Source organism: Drosophila biarmipes, unplaced genomic scaffold, assembly GCF_025231255.1.
Source record: "Drosophila biarmipes strain raj3 unplaced genomic scaffold, RU_DBia_V1.1 ptg000005l, whole genome shotgun sequence".
NCBI lineage: Eukaryota > Metazoa > Arthropoda > Insecta > Diptera > Drosophilidae > Drosophila > Drosophila biarmipes.
Window position 1 is genome coordinate 621,055 of NW_026114527.1, and position 25,220 is coordinate 646,274.

Sequence of the window (25,220 nt, forward strand, 5' to 3'; positions counted from 1 at the left end):
AGAATGTTGTATTCCAAATGGTCAAGCGTTTGTGGCTTATCCGCATAGAACAATGACTTAACATAGCCCCACAGAAAGTAGTCTAGCGGTGTTAAATAACAAGATCTTGGAGGCCAACTTACACGTCCAAAACGTGAAATTAGGCGGTCACTAAACGTGTCTTTCAATAAATCATATGTGAAATGTTGCTCCGTCTTGTTGGAACCAGAGCTCCTGGACATCATGGCTGTTCAATTCAAGAATGAAAAATTTAGTAATAATGGCTCTTTACCGATCATAACGTAACGTTCTGGCCATTATCGTTTTTGAAGAAGTACGGACCAATGATTCCACCAGCCCATAAAGCGCACCAAATAGTCAGATTTTCTGGATGTAACGGTGTTTCGACATACACTTGAGGATTAGCTTCACTCCAAATGAAGTGCGCTTCATCGCTAAACAAAATTCGCTTATGAAAATCGGATACAACGACAATCTCATTTTGGGCCCATTCGACGAAACTACGCCTTGCTTGATGATCGTTTGGCTTCAATTCTTGCACGAGTTGGATTTTGAAAGCACGCAAGCCAAGATCTCTCCGCAAAATCTTCCATTAAGTGGATGGACACAGATCCAATTCCTGTGCTCGATGGCGGATGGACTCATTCGGGTCTTCCCGAATGCTACGCTCTACAGTAGCAGTAGCTTCTTCTGTACGCACCGTACGGCGTCTCTTGGGATGCGAGTTATCAATAATAGTAAACGTGGTGTGAAAACGTTTCATGGTTAATCGAATTAACTGCTCTGATGGACGATTTAGTCGACGATAAAATGGACGTAGTGCGCGATACGTATTCCGCACTGAACCATTACTTTCGAAATAAAATTGCACTATTTCACTTGACAGCTGTTAAATCGGTAGCCATCTTGAACAGTGATGCCAACTTAAAGTTCTATACCTCCAAAAAAAAACACCCGAAATCAAAGCTACATTTTATTTCCTAAAATGATTTGTCGAAATGCTATCGTTTAATGACTATGGCAAAAAGTTTTTTGTTCCGATTTTTTTTTTAACTTTTTTCCTATTTCTCAAATGTGGGCTTAACGATTTCGTGCAAAGCCTTAAAGTGTATATCCACTGACATCTCCTAAGCTTTACATGCAACACATCTTTGTAAAAGTCCCGTTTTAAAATTTTTTCAACAGAAGTGGCTATTTGTACTAATTTAGAACCTATGTATAACACTACCGTATGGTTTAAGGTGAATGTTTCACATAAGAAACATGAATACTATTTATGAAAGTAGATGAATTATTTGAATGATTTTTAACACAAAAAGTTTTGAAATTAACAAAAACGATGTAAAAATCTAGTGACGATCACAAACAAAGAAAACAAAAAATGTGATATTAACATTTTTGATGAAAATCTATATTAAGATCTACTAAATAAAGACATTTTCTTAATTTTTTTTAATTCGACATTTTTTTAAGCCAACATAAAAAAAATTTAAAAATGATTTCTTTAGTAGATTGTTTAATACATTTTCTGCAGAAAAGTTTATATAAGAAGTTTTGTTTGCGATCGCCACTAGATTTTTACCTCGTTCAGAGGTGTTTTTGTTTGATATCATTATATCGCTATTAGCTAGCTTTAATATCGTGTATTTTTATCTTATCAGTACTAAACTCACTTTCTTTTTTATTTAAGTATTCTCTTAACATTTCACTTGCTATGTATCTCTTTTTTAAGTACAAAGCGTGCATTCATTCTGCTTAATCAATATATATTTCTTGTTACTTTTCGATCATTATTAAGAAAAAAAACTTTTTATTCATCTTCGTCTGCAATTTTTTCACTTTGTAAAGAATGTTTTGGGTCTTGTAAGATCCTTTCGTATAGTTTTCTACCCATCTGTTGCTAGAGGGGTATGTGCATTCATATGTCTGTTACAACGTTTTGATTTTATTCTTTTTTATACATTTTTATGTATATCGAAATGGCCTCATATGTTCCTTTCATTCTCAATTAATCTTTTTTTAAATTTTCTATAACAGCTCTCTTTTTGTATTCGAATTGTAAATTATTAATATTAATTGCATTTCTTAATTTGTTACTTATGCTCGACTTATGTTATCCGAATCGGATTCATTATCATTACTCCCCTTTATAATTTTTTGGTGGTTTTCTGTAGCTAATGAACCTAATTTTTATTGTTCAATTATTTCTATTGAATTATGATCTATTGTAGTTGACGTACATGATTTTTAATTTCATTTTTAGAATCCTTTTTTTCTGGTTTTCTTGTAGTTGTAGTTGTATTTATAGTGCTAGTTGTCTTTGTCGAAAACCGCATTTCTTCAGTACTATTAAAAGTATCAAGAAGAGGTGAATCTTGTGTTATGGACTTGATGCCACTGGTGATTTTGTTGTTGGTTGTGTTGTTGGTGGTGCTGTTGTTGCTGGAAACACTTTTGATTGTGTTGCTGGTAGTGGTGCTGTTGCTGTTTTTTTTTTGCTGTTTATAGTTGTATGTAGATGTTCGCTGATGTTGTTGTTTTTAGTGTCGCTGTTGGATGTGATGCTGCTGTTGATTGCAACGACACCAAGCACGTGCTTGTTACGCGCGGGGCCCTTTTATCCATTTGGGCAAAAAATGCGAGTTCGCGAGGAAGATACATACATACAACAAATAGAGACGGGACACAAATGGAAATAAAAGGCACAACTAAGAATTAAACAAATGAGCTAAAATATTAGTTTTTAATACCGGGATAGATGTTGAAAATCAAATCAAATGATAAAGTTTATTATAGTTACTACATAGAACGCGAAAGACAAAAATTTGATGTACATCGTGGCAAATTAAGAGGATAATAATTTCCTGTTAGTCTAATAGGAACATTGAATGTTAGGCGGTTTAAAAGATCTGCAGAATCAATGTCACCTCTTATAAGATGTTGTATAAAAATAGTACCAAGCATTTTTCTACGATTTACAAGTGTAGGTAAGTTAAGCAACTGTAATCTACTCTGGTAGGAAGGTAGCCTTACGTTTTGATCCCAGTCAAAATAAACCGACTTAATACGGTCGATTTGCACTTGATATTGTGGACTCCAAACCGACGAGCAATATTCTAAAATAGGACGGACAAGGGAGCTAAATAATAATTTGGTCGTATAAGGGTCATCAAATTCATTTGACCAACGCTTTATAAACCCAAGATCACTCATGGCTTTGTTAACAATGGATATAATGTGACAGTCGAATTTAAGTTTAGGGTCAAGAAAAACACCTAAATCGTTAACTGAATATATACGGTCAAGAGGAGTATGTTTAAGAAAGTAACTGATAAACGTAGGATTACCCCTAAAAAAAAGAGATAACATTGCATTTAAGGCAGTTTAAATTTAGAAGGTTGTACTCACACCATCCATGAAAACAATCAATATCCGACTGTAAGTTAAATCCCGACGCTATATCATTATATGATAAACAAAGCTTAACATCATCAGCATAGATCGTTAATAGACAAAGTAAACAGCAAAGGGTCCAAATGACTACGTCACGTAGATCAATTTTGAAACAGCATTCTTGAATATAATCCTCTGAGTCCTACCATTCAAGTAACATGAAATCCAAGATAATTGATTACCAAGAAACCCAAGCTGATCTAATTAAAATAAAAGGAATGAGTGGTTAACGCAGTCAAAGGCCTTACTAAAATCTGTATAAACAATGTCCGTCTGGATTTTTTTCTTAAACCCATTTATTACAATAGCTGACATTTCAAAAAAGTTAGTGGTGGTCGATCTTGTCTTTACAAAACAATGCTGACACGGTGATGTAAGAGAGGAACATAAATGTTGCAAATGAGAAGTGATAATACGTTCAAATACTTTAGGAATTGCCGACAATTTAGGAATACCTCTATAATTTTGGGCATCCGCCTTTGCACCTTTTTTATGGATTGGAATTTATAAAGGAGTCCTTCCAGATAGAAGGAAAAACTGATGATGAAATAGACAAATTAAAAAGTTAAAGAATCGGTTTAAAAATGGTTGACGCACAAAACTTAAGCACACATCCAGGAAGTCCATCTGGACCGAAAGCATAAGTTGGTGTTGTTGTTGCTAAATCTCTTACGAGAGAGCTTTCGGTGATTACAGGGGAAAAAATACAATTTGCCATACCATACAATTTTTTTATAAAGCTTACTTGCTGTAACGATAATTCTAAAGGGTCATCCACAAAATCATGGGCGTATAACGGCATAGCGACAAATGAGTCAGTAGGAGGAGACCAAGAAATATCATGTAGATTAAAGTCACCTAAAACAATCAAGTCCCTGTTAGAAAGAAGGGTTAAAACAGATTTTATTGCAGACAGATGGTGTTCATAAATTACTAGGTCAGAGCCAGGTGGAATATAAGAACATGTAACAAAAACAGATAAAGATTGCAAAGAAACTTTCACACTTAGAAATTCAATTTCATTGGGCTAGAGGTAACGGCAATCAGGACACCGCCCCCCCCTACGTGAGTGGCGATCGGTTCTAAAAGTATTAAAGTTATTATCCAGAACTTCAGAGTCGGATATCCCTCGTTTCTGCCAAGTTTCCGTAAGAGCTAAAATATCTTCTGTAAATGCAGAGGGGTCAGCATAAAGCTTGGGTAGCTTCAGATTTAATCCCCTAACATTTTGATACGCCAACATTAAACTTTTTAGTTTTTTGACAAAGTAAAGGGTCTGTTATTTGTTCTCGGTTTATTTGGGACAAATTCTTTAATTACTAAACCATCATTAAGCCAAAAGCTTTCAGAAAGTAAAACATTAAAAATTTCAGGCGGAGCAAATATTTTAAAAGAAGATATCCTACGAGCATATGAAAATCGAAATTGTTCAACTGCAATATCTTCGGATGGGAATTTTTCACGTATAAATTCCTGAACATCCTCAGATGTGGTATCTGGGGTGAGTCTAGTAACAAATAATTGCTTCCGTTGTGGAACAACTGAAAGTTTTTTACGCCCCCCAGCAGCAGTCTGAACCTCACTAGGCTGAGATCCAGGAGCGGTGCCTACTGTACCTATAGGAACGGTCGGCACCGATTTCTTTGACTTAGCCATTACAAAAGCTTTTAGTCCGGAAACATAGACTTCATTCGAGCCAGCTGTATCCAGACGCACAGTTAGTTCGCTTTCCCCTGTGTCGACAGGAACTGCTGCTACCAAGTTCGGATTTGGGTTGGAATCAATGGTGGCATTAACGGTGGTTAAGCTAGCTTTTTTGCGTTTAGGCGACTCGGTTAATAATTTTTTATTATTAAACTGCGCACAGACGGTATTGAACCCTCCATTGAGTTTCCTAAAAGCACCCGAGATATTCAACAGGCTGTCTCAAGTCTGCTTCATAAAGCCGCTCATCTCAGCCATCATTTCCTTGCAGGAACCACAAACCACATAAGACCAGAGTTGAGATCAATAAAATCTTTTACTCTGCCGGTGAATCCTGCACATTTGACGTGCATCATCGAATTGCAGAGCCAGCAAAAAATAAAGGGGTCTTTCGTTGAAGACGCAAGTGTGCAGTTTTTCTTGGAACAGACAAGGGCCATTATAAGACAAACGAATGAAAAATGAAGTAAAATATCAAATATACCCCAAAGTAAATTTGGCACTGATCATATTCTAAAATCACAAAGGCACAAAACACAAAAAAAAAAATAAGAGCGCGAGATCGCGAAAATGTATTAAAACGTAAGAGAGCTCAAGAGAAAAAAAAATATTCTATCGACTGAGCGTGGATTGTGCGACACTAACAACTTTCAGCACGAACAAATACAAAGTAAATCAAGCAAGAGTGAGAGAGAGTTGCAGAAAATAGCACAGAAAAAGTCTACTAGATATTCAGCGGGTGCATAGAGAGGTGATTACAGTTATAAAATAGAGCAAGGGAGATTGAGAGGGAGTAAAAGAGTTTTAGCAAGTTTCGGAGCGTAAGTTACACAAGCAAAGCTATAAGATTAAACAAATCTAATAGAAATGCTAAAATAACTATTAACACGTATCCGTTTACTGGGAGATCTATTTAAAATTAGTAGCGCAATTGTTAAGCTAATCTTTGTAAATAAATACACACAGAACACTCGCACAAAATCATTGAAAAGGACAACAGCTCGGAGCACAAAAGTAAACACAGTCGTTCACAAGCGACGCTAAATCGTGATGATATATGATGATATATATATATATATATATATATATATATATATATATATATATATATAATATTGAATTACGTTTTTGCGAACCAACTATCATTTTGAACTCTTTTAAAAAGCCTAGCCAACGCAAAAGCACAAAATCATCTTTTTGACAAGATACATATTTGGGGAATTGTTTAGTTTTTTTTTAGTTTCTTGTTTAAAGAAACCACCATTTACTGGGTCACTCTTTAAGTCCTCAAGTAAATATGTGGTGAAGAATGTATTTTGTACTTTTCGAATTCCAAGAATTTCTGTTGTCCAGTTTGGGGTTTAAACTTTTTTAAAGACATCCTTGTATTTACTTATCGTACATGATCATCCTCTTTTAAGTCTCCATTTGCAAATATTTTTATATAATTGTATGATCTTATCAAAATTGGTTTTTTAATGTTAGCATTAACATAAATGGGTTTCATTTTAATCGCTGTATGCTTCCCGTTATTATATATATTAATCAACTCTTTATATATTTGTAGCATGTATTCCTTTAAAACTATACTCACGCCACGTTAGTCATTTTGGTGTTTTATTAAACGTTTTACAATAGATGCTTTAAAATTACCAAATGTTGAGTAATGATTCATTTCATGTCGATTCATTATTTGTCTAAATTATAGAATTCGTTTCCATTCACTGTTTGTAAATTCTTTAGTACTCCACTACCACATTTATTACTTTTTTCATTGCTTTTGTTACTTTTTCTGCATTTTTTAGTTTAATTTCTACACCCCATCGATATTTAGTAAAGGTTTCTATTACTTTTAACGATGGATGATGCATATGCACCCATTTCAACCAAATCAGCGTGCCATAAATCATTAATACCATTCACTATTATTCTACGTCTTGGAAAATTTTTGGATGATGGGCTATGTAATTCATTTACAATCTCTCGTTTACTCATAGCTTTATTTTATTTGCTACAAATGGTTTCTTCTCTAAAAATTCGATCTTACTTTTCAAACTTGATGAAATGATATAATTAAAAATGTTATTCTCTTTCATTTATATCATAACCTATCCTTTTAATAGTTTTTATAACATATTCCAATTTTGTTTTCCAATCACTTTTCCATCAATAAGATTTATTGTTTCTGTGGCTGAATAGAAATTCACTAAATTCTGCAGTAGTTTAATAACTTCATCATCAGTATAAAATTTTGTTGCCACTTCATTCATGAATAAAGGTAGAGAATTTTCAAATCTTTACCTCTGAACGTTCATAATCGTTAAGTAGACTTTGCCATTTTCTACACCTCTTGTAACATCTCTTAAGTACACTTTCTCATTTAAAAAATAACCAAACTTGTCAACTGACATTGTTATTATAAAAATAAATCATTACACAATGATATATTTATTTAATTGTTATAGCTTTTTCTTTTTCAAGACGAGAAAATTGGAATTTTCCATCTTTTTGTATCCAATCATTATCAAAACGAATAATTGGTGAGGGTCTTTAAATTTTGGTTTATGAATTTGTTAAGATTTTCCAATTTATCATGAAACTCTAAATCATGTATGTGCTCCATTTAAGGTATCATTTTATTGCTTTACTTTCCAACTTTGATACTCTTAAATGTTTTAGTTATAGTGGCTATTTGCTATTATTTCGCTTCATTGATTTTATCGTCTACATAACATTTAAAAACCAAATCATGACCATTTATTGGTTCTAAAGAGTTTTTAATTCTTTTTTTCTGTATATTTATGCGACCACCAGTGTCAAGATATACACCATTTAAAAAGTAAAGAAAATGTCTCTATCATTTAAAAAATGACCAAGCTTGTCAAATTTTAATATTAACCAACATATTTAAATGTTTTGTATGTTTATTAATATATTATTTTTCTTATCGCAACTCTTCTACCATTAAACAAATTTTATTAGTATGGTTAAATTAACAGCAGCTCATGATGCTAGTAAGAGTTGTGATCTTTCAACAAGTTCATTAACATTATCCCAATATACATAATTTGATGGCATTTGTTGTAGTGTCATATACCTAGACCCACTATCTAGTTCATTTACTAAAGATGTTACTAAAAGTTGAATACTTAAAGAATATTTCTTAGAACGATTTCCTTTCAATTGACCATTTTAAATTTTGATAAATTTTTTTATGAGTACTTGTTTCAATTAAAATGTTTTTGTATGATTCTAAATCTTTCTTATTATAGCCCTCAGGAGCATAATGAAAAATTATGCCCTTTCATTATTTAAAATTTTAAATGTATTAAAATATTTTTTCCTCTCTTGGATCATATCTATTATCTAAAATCGTTTATTCTTTTAACTGATTAATGTTAAGATTGTACCTCACACCTTCTTTCTTAGATTTATTTATATTAGAATGTTGTGAAACATCTGCTTCATTATCAGAATCATCAGAATATTGTGAATAGAATTTTTCATTACCATCACTTTCATAGCTATTAGGTGGTTTTATTTCCTTTTTAAGGTTTCATATTATGCATTTCATCATCATTATCAGCATACCTACTTTTTTTCAGTAAGTCATGTTAAGTTTCTGTAATAGGTTTTAAAGTTTCTTCTAAATTTGATACGTTCTCATTTGTTATTTGTTGTAATTCCTCATATTTTCTTTTTAATGAATTCATACAATTAGTAAACTGTTCTAAAAGTTTACGCTTCATTTTTTTAGTTTTCCCAGGTACTCAAATGCTACTGTGTCAAATGTATTGTTCCTTAATTATTTATATCGAAGTGTACGAGTATATATATATAATATTGAAAATGGATACAATTTCATGATTTCAAAACTTTTTTTCATTCTAAATAGAGGTTATTATGATATCTTTTTATTATAGATAAGTTATTATCTCGAAGAAGATTAGAGTTGTTTGTAGATGTTTACATATGTCGTTTGTTTGTTGTTGTTGCTGTTGTTTTGCTGTTTGTTGTTCTTCTTTTGCTGTTTGTTGTTTTTGTCTTACCGTTTGTTATTGTCGTTTTGTTTTGTTGTTTGTGGCTGTTGTTGTGATTTTCGTTGCTGTTTTCTAAATTGCACATGAAGTTGTTTAAATATGATACTGTTTACAGAATGATAGTAGTCTGTTTGCAGATTGTCCTTTTATACCTTCAGGTAAGCCAACCATCTTTATTTATGTCACCAAACCAATTATAGAAGTGTATACTATGTAAAAAGTTTATGTAAGTTTAAACGATCATAGATAAATTAAAATGATGATCATCCGAGCTTAACGAGAATGTTAAGGTGGGATACAGAGTAAGAAGTTCAGAGACAGGTTTCCACAGTGGGTAGTAATAAGGGCTTGTTTTCTTGTAAATGGTATTCCCCAAGTATTTCACAATTTCTTTTGGTGGTTGTAAATTTTAAAAACTATACAACTATACTTTTTATTTTTGTTATAAGCTACCCAATGACGATTTGGATCGCTGAACTGAATTGCCCAGATTTGGCTGGCAAAATAAAATTCAAGTTTGTTTGGCTCGCTCGGGCGATATAATCTGCTGATTCCCAGGGGGCGACCGCCCCTTGGTGCTCGTGGCGGGTGCATCAAAAATATGCGTGCATATGCATTTAGGAGCCTGTGTAGGTGTGCCTGATCAATTTGCTCTACCTTTCCATTTTTTGGGTGTTTCATTTCCATTTCCATCAGACATGACAACTGAAAAAGTTACAAAAGATAACCAAAGATTGAAATGTGTTCCGCTTGCTGCCATAGATAAATGTGTTTTCTGCCTGCCTACAAATTGTTTCCCCATCCGATTCACCCCCAAGCTTTAAAGTATTCAACCGAAATTTAAATTATATTTTTTTAATTTTCTGAGTGAATGAAAAAAATGCCTGAATAACAGGGTTTAATATCTTTGGTATCTTTGGCTGAAATCAATTTAATCAGTTCTTCGCTGATCATCAACCAATATTCATGTACCTCTTTTTTTGGTGGTCGCGGTTGTTGTTTTAGTGCTTGTAGTTGTTTCCTATTTTTGTTGTTTTATTGTTTTAGCTATTTTTGTTGTTGTTGTTTTACTGTTTTAGGTTGAAATTTTTAGGTTGAGATTGTTTACAGGTGGGTTTTAAAAGTGGGTTAAAAAACGGAACCAAACCTTTACATATCGATGATCAACCAACAAAACAATATATTGATAAGAACATCGGAAAGTTAGGAGATTTTTAGAAAAATTATAACTCAAAATATAATTCATCTACTCACAAATATTTCAAGCTTAGAAAACAAAGTTTTATAATAAGACAAATTTTTTGCCAAAACTCTAGAAAAGACTAAAAGCATTAAGGATTACACACGACATGGTATGATAAGTACCTACGAGGGCAGACCGAGCAGTACTTAGCCTTACCACCCGATGGCATCACTATCGCAAGTGAAATGTACTATCATGTAAAACATTCTTGCAGACGGCTACTGTTTCAATTTCAGTTTTTTGGGATTCACAAGGTGTGATCTACATCGACTACCTGGAGAAGGTTCAAAACGGTCACAGGACTGCACTTCCGAACTATTGGGCCGATTCGCCGCCGAATTGCAACCCCATCCACCATATTCTCCAGATTTAGCTCCGTGTAACTTATTTTTCTTATCAAACTTGAAAAAAGTCACTAAAATTTGCGTCGAAATGGGAAGCTTCACGGTTGCGTTTGTTGTCCGGAGTGAGCAAACGCGGCACCCATCGCACCGACAGCTTTCTCATGCCCAAAATTTAATGCAGAGTATAACCCTCACGGTCTTTTGACATGCCTACTGTCTCAGCTATCTTGCGTATCTACGAGATCGTGGATTTTGGTCAAGTTATCCGTGGTAGCCGTTTTCGGGGCACCTGGGCGTGGCTCATGAAAAACCGAAGTGCGACTACGTTGAAACTCGTTAAAAAATTTTTGACGGTTGCCATCGAAGAATAAGAGTCACCGTACACAATTCGCGGACACATCCGATTCCACACAAAGCCAAAACAAAGCTACTAGTCCGATTCGGCTATTAGCAAATTTTTCTTGCAATAGTGACGCCATCGGGCGGTGAGGCTAAGTACTTATCGGACTGGCCTCGTAATGTATACTGTTTTATTTTTGTTATAAGCTACCGAATGGGTACCATTTGATGAGCTCTCATCTAGGTTTACAATTATTGATTCTTCTCTTCAAAAAGATTTTGGTGGATAGTCTCTCATAATTACAACTCGGAAACTTGGAATATATTGACCAAATGAATGACCAAAACTCAAAACACCAACATTTGAAAGTTTACTTAGGTAGCTTACTGATTAGTTTTTTTGATTTCCTTTAAATGTATTAAAATATAATTCATAACCTTTTCTATAATTTTAAGCAATATACCTTCACCAACCGCTTACTCTTTTTTTTTTTCTATTTTAGCAACTTGATTAACTAACTGTCTTACATGCAACCTTGATTATACTCATTAGATCAAATGGTTTCTGAGTTTCAAATGCTCCTATTCCTGTTTGAATAACATTTGAGAAACTCTTTACCTTTGATCTCCTTTTCATAGACTTTCTCTTCGCTTCCTTCTTTGCACCCAATCCAAATTTATTTTTTGTTTTCATAATATTTGTATCTAAGTATGCTGCTGTTTTTCCATCAATACTACTATCTTTTGAACGATCATGTTCCCCCCTATTATTAATACAACATCAGCCTTATTTCTATCAGTTAATTCCTTATGTTGTGAATAAGAAATATCAGGTATTCTAAGAACTTCATTCAATTGATTAACCCCACGATCACTGCGCTCCAGTCTTTCCTTAAGCTTTGTTTTAGGTCCACAAAATGTATAACCTGGTATATGGGCTTCAGGTGGAAGTGTGCTAATATGTAGAAATGCTTGTTTATTAGAAATCTTAAAAAGTAGGCAAAGAATAAAGAAAAACATATAACCCATCAAAAGATACAAACAAGCAAACAAAAAAGTGCTGCCTAACAAGAATGTTGGTATCAGCAAGGGCAGAAACTCAGAGCAAATTGTCATTTTTTGTTTTGACTTTTGAGAGGATAAAAAATGAAAATCTGCTGATTGGTTCCATATTTGTCTGTTCGATTTTGATCGCCAAGAAGGACAGTCCATCAGCTCGAAAGGATTTAGAGCTGAATTTTGATTTCTTGCTGCCAAGTTACGTAAATATACCAAGCTATATGTATGGCCAATCTAAGGGAGTGCCTTTCTTTCCCTCAATGTGTGTCCAGATTGGCACGCAGCCGCAAAATCTTCAAACAGCATCCAACTGGCAAGTGATTTCGCCGGAGATACAAAATTTCATCACACAGTTTTTTAAGTTGGAAATCTTGCTAAATGTGAAAAAATAACCCAACATATGCTTATAGACCCCACCGCCCTGTAAGTAGTTTATCTAATAAAGTGCTTATAGTCACTCCCTGGTAGGGTGGTCCTTCGGAATAATCCTTTGCGAAAAATGGAGTGATGCAGGCAAGTATTGTTGATGTTGTTTTTTGACCGTTTTCTTTAACTTTCTTTTTTTTTCTTCCCCCAACTAGGTACGCGAAATCTAATTAATTTAATTAAAGCGCCATTTCTTTCCATCAGCTCCTTTTCCAAATCAAACGTTATATGCTACAAATTATTTTGTTGATAATACCACTACCTCGTTTGTAGTTTGATGACTGACTGTAAAAATTATAAAAACGTTTACCTATTTTATACAATGCTTAATCAAGGAGTATTTTTAATCGAATGAACTACATTACATGCGTTTAATACGTCAAAAACTATAATTTAGAAATATTGAAGTCGGCGATCTGTTACTTATAAATGCATTTCCTGGCCACAATTATTTATTACCCAATACAATTAGAAACTCGGTCGCGGTCCCTCAAACTGTAGAAAAACTAATATTATGCTCAGTTTTATAGAAAATGCAAGCGTATTAAAATTTGAGAATATATATGTATTTTCAAGGAATTTATATCAACCAAAGTATGAGTATTTAGAGAAATTGATATATTATTATATATATATTATATTTATATATATTATATTTTTATATAATATTATTATATATTATATTTTTTTTTTAGCTATGTCAAACATATACTCATTTAAACAAGATGATTTAAGTATGCGACATATATATCGTTATCATGTATATGACTCATTTATGAAAATTTGCCATAAGTATTAGGAGGATAAAAAACGGTTTAAAAAAGAAAGATATAGGAAAGGATTTAATGAATTTAAATGTATATATATTTTCACAGTTTATTATAGATCCAAATGAGTAGTAATGAACCCATTACAAACATTACTTATTTCACAACCATTGAACTGATAAATGTTGAATATGAGTGTGCACTCATTGACTTTCATATGTACAACTCTTACCCAATGTTGTTAAATAATAATCTTTTTCATATTGGTGACAAAGTTGTTCAACTCCCATGGGATCATATAAACTAAATAATATTTATGATTTAATAAAAAAATTAACTAAATTATGTTCATGTGAAAATTTTCATATTTTAACTAGCAAGGATTGAATTAATTTTAATAAACACAAAAACAAATTGGTCAATTGCTTAGTTTCAATTAAAAAATATTCTGCCACCGATCAACCAGTCAACATTTTAAAAATAAACGCAATACGCTTATATCGTAAGAGGATCATATATTGATAGTAGACAAGATTATTCAATATACGAATTTGGAATCAGTGCTTAACCAGGCTTTAATTACTTACCAGTCGAGACTAGAGAATTAATTATATTCATCATACATACATTACATTACATTAATACATACATTAATCCTTAACTAAGTAATAAAAAACTTCATGTTTGGAATGTCAAATTAGCTGCTAACCGTAAACGTCCACGATTTTTTTTAACTGGAATTAAAGATAACCATTATCTGATTAACTTAATGTTTACGAAATCTTAAGGTATACTTAAATTCTGAAACATACCCTTACGATAACTTAAATTTAGATTTTGATAAAGATCGATTTGCTCAGTTATATGAAATGTATTGCAAAATTTCAAACTAGCTATTATAATCGAAATGAATCTTCTTTAGTATCACCTGCAGAACTTAAAACTTAAGCTCCTTTTGTCGTAAAAGATGAACTTTACAACCCCGCTATCAAAAATGTTCATGTATATTGCTTGCGATACATGATCGTTTAGTTGAAAATAGCCCGTTTAACGGTTCAGCGGATTGCCTAACAATGAGTGATGAGATTGTTGCAATTGATATTCAAGAATTTCTTGGAAAAAAATAATAAATGTATTTTGAAAGAAATTTGATTCTTAACAAAAATGAAACAAACCTAAATTCTAATATTATTATACACTCTCCACATGATTTTATCGAATTGAATAAAAAATTTAGAAAAACAGCCACTTGGTTAACAAAATAGCATCGTACAATTTATTGGAATGATGAAGATTACTTTCAAAGAGAAACAAATGTTAATGTGAAAAATAATAAAGAAATAAGAGTAATGAAATAATTTTTAAAGGATATCAAAAAAGAATTTTCACACAACAATTTTTAAAAACCTCGGATATAGTTAACATTGATGAAATTCGATGTCCCTTTCAAAAAATAATAATATAATAATAATATGGAAATCAGTTTCCATATTGCGCATTACATTCTCAAGATTGTATCTGTGCACTCAACAATGCCCACAAAATATTTAACTTTTCAGAAACGAAAACTTCTAAAAACTTTACTAAACAGGATTTATAATATCTGCTGTATTCAAGGAACATGTTCATTGGGATTGACGTAAAGGAATTTATAAAGACCACATTTGGAGAACATCTAAATTTATGTAAATTTTATAATGATTATATAGAAACATGTAATTCAACAACATAAAGTTCGGAAATTAATTTCATTATATGATAAAATTCCAAAACAAACAGAAAACCGAAAAGTTTTCATTGTTATACCCTTGTAGAGGGTATAATGATTTCAGTCAGATGTTTGCAACGCAGTGACCTCATAAATTATATATATTCTTAATCAGCGTCAGTAGACGATTCGATTTACCCATGTCCGTCCGTCCGTCTGTCCGTCCATCAGTACGTCCGTCCGCTTGTCCGTCTGTCCGTCCGTCTGTCTTTCCGCTTCTACGCAAACTAGTCTCTCAGTTTTTAAGCTATCGGGCTGAAACTTTCTTAAAAGTTTTCTTTCTATTGCAGGTAGTATATAAGTCGGAACCAGCCGGATCGGACAACAATATCTTATAGCTCCCATAGGAACTTTTGTGGAAAAAATTAAAAAAAAAACTATATCCTTCACTGCGTTGCTAACTTCTGAATGAAATCATTATACCCTCTGAAAGGGTATAAAAATCAACTAATGTGGGAGAAAAAGTAATGAAAAATATAAGTTAAAATTTGGAAAACTTGATCTGTTGAGGCCGGTGGGGATAATTACACCCTGCTATTCTCAATTAAAGTATGCGTCGAATGACACTCAAAAATCAGGTTTTCCGTTCAAAAGTAATACGCAAAACAAAATTTTCGTGGTCGTCTCAAAATAAAATTTATATTTTGTTTGTCAAATTGTCAGTTTATCGCAATATGTTTTTTTAGAGTTCTAAAAAAACGTAATATAATACGATTAATTAAGAAAGATTATAAAGAAAGATTAATTCTTGAGATTCCTCAGCAACGCTATTCAATATGCTTGTGTTTATTTTCATAAAGCGTGCCGAATGCAAAAAAATTAGGAAAATGTATTTAATTAGTGCATCTTTTAATAGATTTTTCTCACAAATGTTGATTTCAGAACTTTTGTTTTCTGTAGGTGCGATTTTGTTTAATTAATAACTATTCCCGTTATTCGTAAGGTAAGAAGAAAGATTTACCAGGTAGAAGGCAGCGTTTCCAACCCCATAAAGTATATATATTCTTTATTATATGCCAGCCAAGTATACTTTAAAAGGATGAGTCGGACTTGGCATAGAGATTCAAACACGCGAAAGACTTTAACATCTACACTTTGTTATGCTAGAACAACAATGTTAACTGAAATGTATTCAGCTCATACCTATTACTTGACCGCCCAAAAATGGGGGGCCACAAATCTCATACTGGAATACACATTTTAGTTGAAATGTATTTGTCTCATCAATACCTATCCATTGACCTGAAAAAAAAGTTTGCCACGCTAATTCTAACGCCCAGAAAAGACCAAAACGCATAAATCTATCTGTTGCCCGCACGACATACGAGTACACTGAAATATCTGGTATGTAGAACATTTCAATATGGCTTTGGTGCTTATACATCTTTGTACGTGATCAGAAGGATACCAGGATCACTAGCCAAGTCGATGTAGCCAGTATCGTCGAAAAGTATATAACAGGCAGAAGGAAGCGTTTCCGACCCCATAAAGTATATATATTTTTGATCAGGATCACTAGCCGAGTCGATCTACCCATGTCCGTCCGTCTATCTGTCTGTCTGTCTGCCTGCCTGTCCGTATGAACGCAGAGATCTCGGAAACTATAAGAGCTAAGTCTGGCATACTTGGCATGCAGATACCTGGGTTTCCAGCACAGTGCAAGTTTGTTTCAGAGGGCTGCCACGCCCACTCTAACGCCCACAATCCGCGAAAATCTGTAGCGCCTACAGTTATTATGATACGCTCAAATTTTTAATTTAATTGTGTTTGTCTCATCAATACTTAACGACTAACCTAAATAAACGCTTAAATCTGTCTGCCACCCACATAGCATCTACTGAAATAGCCGGTAGGCGGCGCTTTAAAATATGGCTTTCCTGGTTATATATCTCCATTTGTGAACGCAGAGATCTCGGAAACTATAAGAGCTAAATATGTCTTATTGGCATGCAGATACCTGGGTTTCCTGCGCAGCGCAAGTTTGTTGCAGCGGGGTGCCACGCCCACTCTAACGCCCACAATCCGCGAAAATCTGTAGCGCCTTCAGTTATTATGATACAATAAAATTTTTTACTTAATTGTGTTTGTCTCATCAATAACTATCGGCCAACCTAAATAAACGCCCAGAAACGGATTAAACGCTTAAATCTGTCTGCCGCCCACATAGCATCTACTAAAATAGCCGGTAGGCGGCGCCCTAAAATATGGCTTTCCTGGTTATATATCTCCATTCCCTATTTGCTAGCTTAAGCTGAGGCACTCGACTATAGCGTTCTGAAACAAAAGCAGAGCCGAAAAATAAGATCAAGGCTGCTGCCGGCGCTTGGAGAGAACGAATTGCGCGTTTCCGACCCCATAAAGTATTTATATTCTTGATCAGCGCTACTAGACGAGTCGATCTAGCCTTTTCCGTCTGTCCGACCGTCTGGCAGTCTGTCCGTCCGTCTCTACGCAAACTAGAAATAACATTTTTTAATTAGTGCTGAATTTCGAATTAAATTTTGTCAAAATCTGACTATATTTATAGCTGCCATGGAAACGATCGAAAAATTAGTCGGAAAATAAGAAAAAATGATATCTTTGGTGTTTCTTAACATATAACCTTCTAAGCTTGGAAAAAACATTTTTTTAATTAGTTCTGAATTTCGAATTAAAGTTTATGGAAATCGGACGATTATATCATATAGCTGTCATAGAAACGATTGGAAAATTGTTGGGAAAATATTATGAAACATATTATAGCTTTGGGGCTTTTTGACATATTCTCTTATTATATTGGGAATATAATTTTTTATGTTTGTAAAAATTTTGAAATCAATCTAATAAAAATCGGACTAATCTAACATATAGATGTAAGAACAAGAAAGAAAGTTAACTACCACCATGTGAAGTTTAAACAATCTTTAATTTTTGCTTGCTTTAGAGATATAAAAAAAATTATTTTAATATTTCCCTCACCATTTCTTTGACAGCCGATTTTTATTAAATTGAATTCGAAATTCTTAAAAATATAAAAAACGATATTCCCAATATTATAAGATAATATGTTAAAAAACACCGAAGTTTTAATTTATTTCATATTATTTTCCCACCCATTTTCCGATATTTCCAATGAGAGCTTTATGATATAGTCGTCCGATTTTGCTAAAATTAATTTCAATATTCGAAACTTATTAAAAAATATTATAATAAAAAACAACAAAGAGATACATTTTTCATATTATTTTCCCACCAATTTTCCGGTCGTTTTATGGCAGCTATATGATACAGTGGTCCGATTTTAATCAAATTAAACAAAATTGAATTAAATAGTGAAATTTCTAAACTTAGGAGGGTATACAGTATTTTCATATTATTTTGTCAGCAATTTTTTGATCGTTCGTATGGCAGCTAATTTAAGATTTTGAAAGAATTTAATTTAAAAAACCAGATTTAATAAAAATGTTATTTTTAAGCGTAGGAAGCTATATGTTAAAAACAACAAAGATTTAGTTAGAAATAAAAAAAATTTTAGTATTAAGATATAGATGAACTGGTCATTAAGAATATATCTACTTTATGGGGTCGGAAATGTCTCCTTCACTGCGTTGCAAACTTCTGATTAAAATCAATATACCCCCTCAAGGGTATAAAAAGGCAAGGCGAAAAGAAAATAAAGTTTTAGTTAAGTGGCTGGGATTTTCAAAGACTATTTGGATAAATAAGAAAGACATTTTGTGGTATAACAATTGATTTATTACATTAATTGTATATACAAATATAACTAAAAATATAAATAAAAAACTCTAAATATTTTCTTTTTTTAACTCAAAATATTTTCCGAAAGACTGTAGCGCCCAAAACTTCTGTGCTAGAAACAAAATTTTAACAGAAATGTATTTTTACAGTGTTGAATTGTAAGATTTTGTAAACCCACTCCCTTTGCTTTGTTATGCGAAGATTCAACTTGCTATATCCTTTAAGAATAAACTTTTTAGCACTCCTTAAAATTTTTTCAGGATTTTTCCGCTAAGTTCATCTTTGAAAAACCCCTTTCTTTTTTTTTGTTAATTTTTTTTTAAGTTTTGCAGATTAATTCTTATAATTCTAGTACTAACAATATTTCGATGTATTAAATTTTGCATCAAGATCATTACGTTAATCTTAATAAAAATACTTAATTTTTTAATCTATAAATAAATAAACCCGTAACCATATAATTTAAGAGTAAAACTTTGTCTTCATATAGGGAAAACAATATATTTTTCATTTCGACAAGTCTAATAGAACGATCATCTTTTCATTGAATTACTAGAAATTATCTTATCTTGAAATGAAAATTGAATTTTGAAATTACAGTTTTTACACAGTAAAGTAAGTAAAGAAAAGTGTTCATACTTGGTGCTATCCGGAGCTTCCCATATTCCAATAAGCCTTTTCTCATATAAAGTATTAAAATCAATGTAATTGCTTTACCAGAGCTTTTGTAAGTTCCCTATAGTCTTTTGGCAGGGGTTGTGACGTTGCCCACCCAAACAAGTAATTCGCTTCCACAGTCATTAAAAAATGAAGACTCCTTCGAGGAATCATAATATGACAAATATTTATTATTTGCTTTTGTGTATCTATGCCTTCAATGTACTAAGCCACATCAAAAAGCTTTTTTAAATAATTCTATACATATCTATATCTGTCAGCAGTTCAAGTTGAATATTTGAAAAATACATTCTAAATCAGAGTCTTTATTCCTGATCAGAATGTCAAACTCTTTTTAGGAAGCTTTTCATTTCAATCTGTTCAAATTGATTTATTAATTGTATATACTCTATATCTGTCAGCAGTTCAAGTTGAATATTTGAAAAATACATTCTAAATCAGAGTCTTTATTCCTGATCAGAATGTCAAACTCTTTTTAGGAAGCTTTTCATTTCAATCTGTTCAAATTGATTTATTAATTGTATATACTCTGCAAATCGTTCAAAGTCTTGTTTTGCTAAAGTATAACTTAGATGAGGTAGCAACGTTAATCTAGCTTCACTCACGAAATACTCAGAAAAGATCAAGTTCAATTCATTATTTACATTCATGTAATGCACTATTTTGCCTCTTAGACCTTCATAAATTTTATTGACTCTTCCTTCAAGAGGTTAAATGGCATTTCGCTTATGCCACTCCGAACAGACATGGTTTTCCCAATTATTCTTTTGCACAAATTTAACTTATTAATAATTATTTCCGTTGTTCGGAAAGAGGAACATTTATTATAAAGTTCGCAGAGAGCATTCAGACGTTCATACCTGAGTTGAAAATTTTGTTAAAATGAAAACGACGTTTTTATATCCGTTACTCGTAGAGTAAGTATGTTATTCAGTATGTAACAGGTAAAAAGAAGCGTTTTCGACCCTATAAAGTATATATATATTCTTGATCAGGATCACTAGCCGAGTCGATCTAGCCATGTCCGTCCGTCCGTATGAACGCTGAGATTCGGAAACTATAAGAGGCAGAATATTTATTGTGCCACTCTAACGCCCACAATAGCGCCTACAGTTTTTATGATAGAAACCAAATTTTAACTGAAATGTGTTTGTATCATCAATACCTATCGACTGACCTAAAAATAGGTGTCACGCCCACTCAAACGCCCACAAACTGTTAAAACGCTTTAATCTGTCTGCCGCCCACATAACATCTACTGAAAAACCCAGTAGATGGCGCCCTAAAATATCGATTTGCTATATACCTTCATTAATCGTTTGCTCCATTAAACTGACTAACGGGTATCTAATAGGCGAAGCGCTCGACTATAGCGTTCTTCCTTGTTTGAACTCAAAATGTTATCTTTGTGATTAAATCAAGTTGTACTTAAAAACTGTTCTCAAATTAAGAACGTGGCTGTTAAATCAAATTTAGTTTGTTCTCAGAAACCCCTACAGACTAAAAACAGAACAAACAAGAAAGGAAGTTAACTTCGGCAAGCCGAAGTTTGTATACCCTTGCAGTTATAAGAAATAATCAACGTTAGTAACACTATGTATAATTTTTAAGGATTGTTGCTGACTTCAGTTAAACAAAAATTATTGTATTCTTATTTTTATACCCTTGCAGAGGGTATCATGATTTCAGTCAGAAGTTTGCAACGCAACATAAAGTATATATATTCTTGATCAGCGTTACAAGTCGAGTGGTCAGATCCGTCTGTCCGTCCGTTTCTTTCAGTTTTAAAGCTATCGGGCTGAAACTTTCCCAAAATTCTTCTGTCTATTGCAGGTAGTATATAAGTCGGAACCAGCCGGATCGGACAACTATATCTTATAGCTCCCATAGGAACTATCGGAAAAAAATTTTTTTTTAAATTATATCATTGGTGTTTTTTAACATATACCTTTCTAAGCTTGGATATAAAATTTTTTAATTAGTTCTGAATTTCGAATTAAATTTCATCAAAATCGGACGACTATATCATATAGCCCCCATAGGAACAATCGGAAAATTAGTGGTAAAATTATATTGAAAAATGATATCTTCGGTGTTTTTTAACTTATAACCTCCTACGCTTGGAAATTACACTTTTTATTTGGTTTTGAATTTCAAATTAAATTTTATCAATTTCGGACGACTTTATCATATAGCTACCATAGGAACGATCGGAAAATTAGTCGGACAACATGAAATAAAAATTATATCTTTGGTGTTTTTAACATATAACCTTATAAGCTTGAAAATAACATTATTTAATTAGTTCTGAATTTTGAATTACATTTTATTAAAATCGGACGACTATATCATATAGCTGTCATAAGATCGATCGGATAATTGGTCGGAAATAATTTGAAACAAATTATAGCTTTGGCGCTTTTTGACATATTATCTTATAATATTGGGCATACAAATTTTTATATTTTTAAGAATTTTGAATTCAATTTAATAAAATTATTGATTTTTTTATAACTGCAAGGGTAAATAAACTTCGGCTTACAGAAGTTAACTTCCTTTCTTGTTTAACATATAACCTCCTACGCATGTTCTTTCCTTTGATCCCAAATTCAGATAAAATAAAAATCAAAATGTTATCTTATTGATCCAAATTTGCTCTTAAATTAACTCCTAAATCAGCTCAATATAAGTTTTTAAGGTGTGTATAAGTTTTTAAAGTGAAAAGGAATAAGTGCGCCCAAAAACCCGATGTAAACGACAAAAGTGAAAAAGTGTTTGTTGTAACAAATAAGGTGGTAATTAAGGAGTCTAATAGGTATCCTAGGAATCTGCATGCTCATCCTCTAGCTTTTATGGTTTTCGAGATATCAGCGTTCATATGGAGGGTTGGACAGACGGGCAAGGCTAGATCGACTATTATCGGGTCCGAACGCTTCTTTCTGCCTGTTACATGAATACTACCCGACGTAAGTAGTATACCATTTTAACGGGTAAAAAATATATATAAAAAATAATTTGGCTGATAGATTTTAAACGATGGTAGTAGTATGAACATCCGATTTCTGGCACAATTAACATATTAATGGTTTACAGATTCCGACCCTCTTATTAGCTTATTCGGGTTAAATGTTGGGTTAATGATGTTGGGCAAATCTTGTTGCCTCAATGTAATAATTATAGCAAGGATAAAACCTGGATAAACAGGTGTAGCTGTGGTCGTAAGTAAGATCAAAGTATACACAGATATACAAGCAGCAAAGCGATATTGTAAAGCGCCACATACCAGTTATTTCAGTATATGTTATGTGGGCGGCAGACTGATTTATGCGTTGGGAGGGACATTTTTTCTTAATATTTAGACCATATTTTAGGGCCTTGAAATAATTTAAATTTTTATTAATAGTTTTACAAAAATTATGTAAATTCTATGACTTTTAAGAAAGTAAATTTACATATGGTGTGAGAGTTGAATAACTCCACACAAATACCGGCAGATGGTCGCTTACCAGGTACTCAGTGGAGTGGAAGAGAATTTGGAGATCAAGTTGGAGATCGTGAGAGTTTAGAGAGCATGAGAGTTTGGAGAACTTAGGAAAGTGAGAGTATTGAGTACGTGTTACGTACACCCACAATTTTTATTAATAGTTTTACAAAAATTATGTAAATTCTATGACTTTTAAGAAAGTAAATTTACATATGGTGTGAGAGTTGAATAACTCCACACAAATACCGGCAGATGGTCGCTTACCAGGTACTCAGTGGAGTGGAAGAGAATTTGGAGATCAAGTTGGAGATCGGGAGAGTTTAGAGAGCATGAGAGTTTGGAGAACTTAGGAAAGTGAGAGTTTTGAGTACGTGTTACGTACATTTCAATGCATTTTTGAATGCTTCCAATGTTTTTGATTTTCAAATGTGTTTTGGTTGTATTTGCCTTTGGTTATGCATAAGTTCACTTTAGTTTAGATTGATTCGATGGATACATTTACATTGCACCACCACTTTTTCGAAGTATGCCGTTGGTCACTAAGCCTCTGATCGGGTGACTCCTACAGGTGAAGAATCTTCGGAAGTATGAGGACTTCGAGTACTGTTGCTACAAGCATCCCAGTATGTCGAATGTCGTGCTTTTGGTTGATATTTCCTCCTTCTTTGATTATCAACATCATCCCGAAAGTAGTCATAACGGACAAGGGTGTGCAGCTCAACAGCAGAGTCTTCAAGAGTTTCCTGGCTGAGATGGGAGACAAGCAACAGTTCGCGGCTCCATACCCCGCAAGAGAATCCGTCGCAGAGAGCAAATAGGACGGTGAAGCCAATGATAGCGCAGTTGGCGGGGCAGGGTCAAAGAAACTGGGACGAGAAATGGCCTAAGAATATGCTGGCAGTAAAAACGAGTGTTTCGGAATCTACATGCTAATCCAACACATAAAAATCTGTTGAGCTATAGGTGTCCTCCTCAAAGGCTTCCTCGGAGCCGGCGGCTTCCGTCAACAAGACACCAAAATGGATTCTCCCCCCTTTTCCCAATCGTCTAAGGCCTTTTATACCCCAGTTTAGGTTTTACTTAGCTGCCAATTTGATGCGGATGAACTAGGTGTTCCCACATAGGGTTACTATATCACGGTATTCGATATCTTTGGAGTAAACGGTCGGTTGTGGCACTTTGCCAGCTACCGGGGTATGGCTACCAGTCGATCGATCGTGGCCGTTGTTCTGGCTACGCGACACCAGTAATATGGCCGAAACACAGCCTGAAGTGGGTCAAACTGGAGCCATAGACTTTGAACCCGGTGTGGAGAGATTCAGCGGATTGTGCTCAAAAAGGAAATCCTGAGGGCATCACACGTCTAGGTCAAGGCGATCTGTTTATTCCTGTCAACAAAATCCTTGCATCAGAGGTTGAGCAGTGAAGGCCGGCGACAAGACAACACGGCAAACGACACACATCACAGACCCCCAGAAGGCTTGCCGAAGGTGCGACGGCCTCGGCAATGGGCTGTCGGCATTGGGGATGTCGATACCACCGCCTGTTCTGGATGGGCGGTGATCATTGGTGTTAGGATGGAACATTCTAGCTCAGGTCGGAATAGAGATAAGGTGTACTGGACACGAAATGATAATACCAGCCATTTATCGACACAATGGATGGCTCGATGAGAGGCTATTGGTCGCAGTCGTACAACAGGAAACCGAAGATGACGACACGGCGAAAATCCTGGAGGCAGAGTTTCAAAACCATGACAGAAACGTCAGACATGGCAGAGCATCAAATCACCATGAAGGACGACAAACCAATAAAGCAGCGGTACAACTCCAAGAACCCGAGAGTTCAATTGAAGATCAATGCAAGCGTGGACGAGCTTCTCCAAATTGGATACTTAGAATACTCAACAAGCCCATACAGCTCTCCCATCGTGATGGTTAAGAAGAAGACAAATCAACACCACATCGATAAAGAATACATACCCGATGCCTCGAATAAATTATATCCTCGACCAACTGAGGGAGGCACGGTGCATAAGCAGATTGAATCTGAAGAATGGGTACTGGCAAATCCCGCTGAAGGAAAGCAGCAGGCAAGTCACGGCGTTTACAGTGCCGGGAAAGGGCTTATTCCAGTGGAAAGTAATGACATTCGGACTTCGTTCGGGGTCTGCGACC

The 25,220-nt window shown here is 33.9% G+C and overlaps 1 protein-coding gene across 1 annotated transcript in view; it reads right to left on the reverse strand.

Moving 5' to 3' along the window:
* Window positions 1–9,502: 9,502 nt before the first annotated feature.
* The window catches only part of LOC108035828 (dipeptidyl aminopeptidase-like protein 6), a 31,250-nt gene continuing 15,532 nt past the window's right edge, over window positions 9,503–25,220 (reverse strand). The window contains exon 4 of the mRNA XM_050889679.1: window positions 9,503–9,902. Within this exon, the coding sequence (XP_050745636.1) occupies window positions 9,890–9,902 (13 nt within the window). The 3' untranslated portion in view covers window positions 9,503–9,889. The remainder of the gene's footprint in view (window positions 9,903–25,220) is intronic.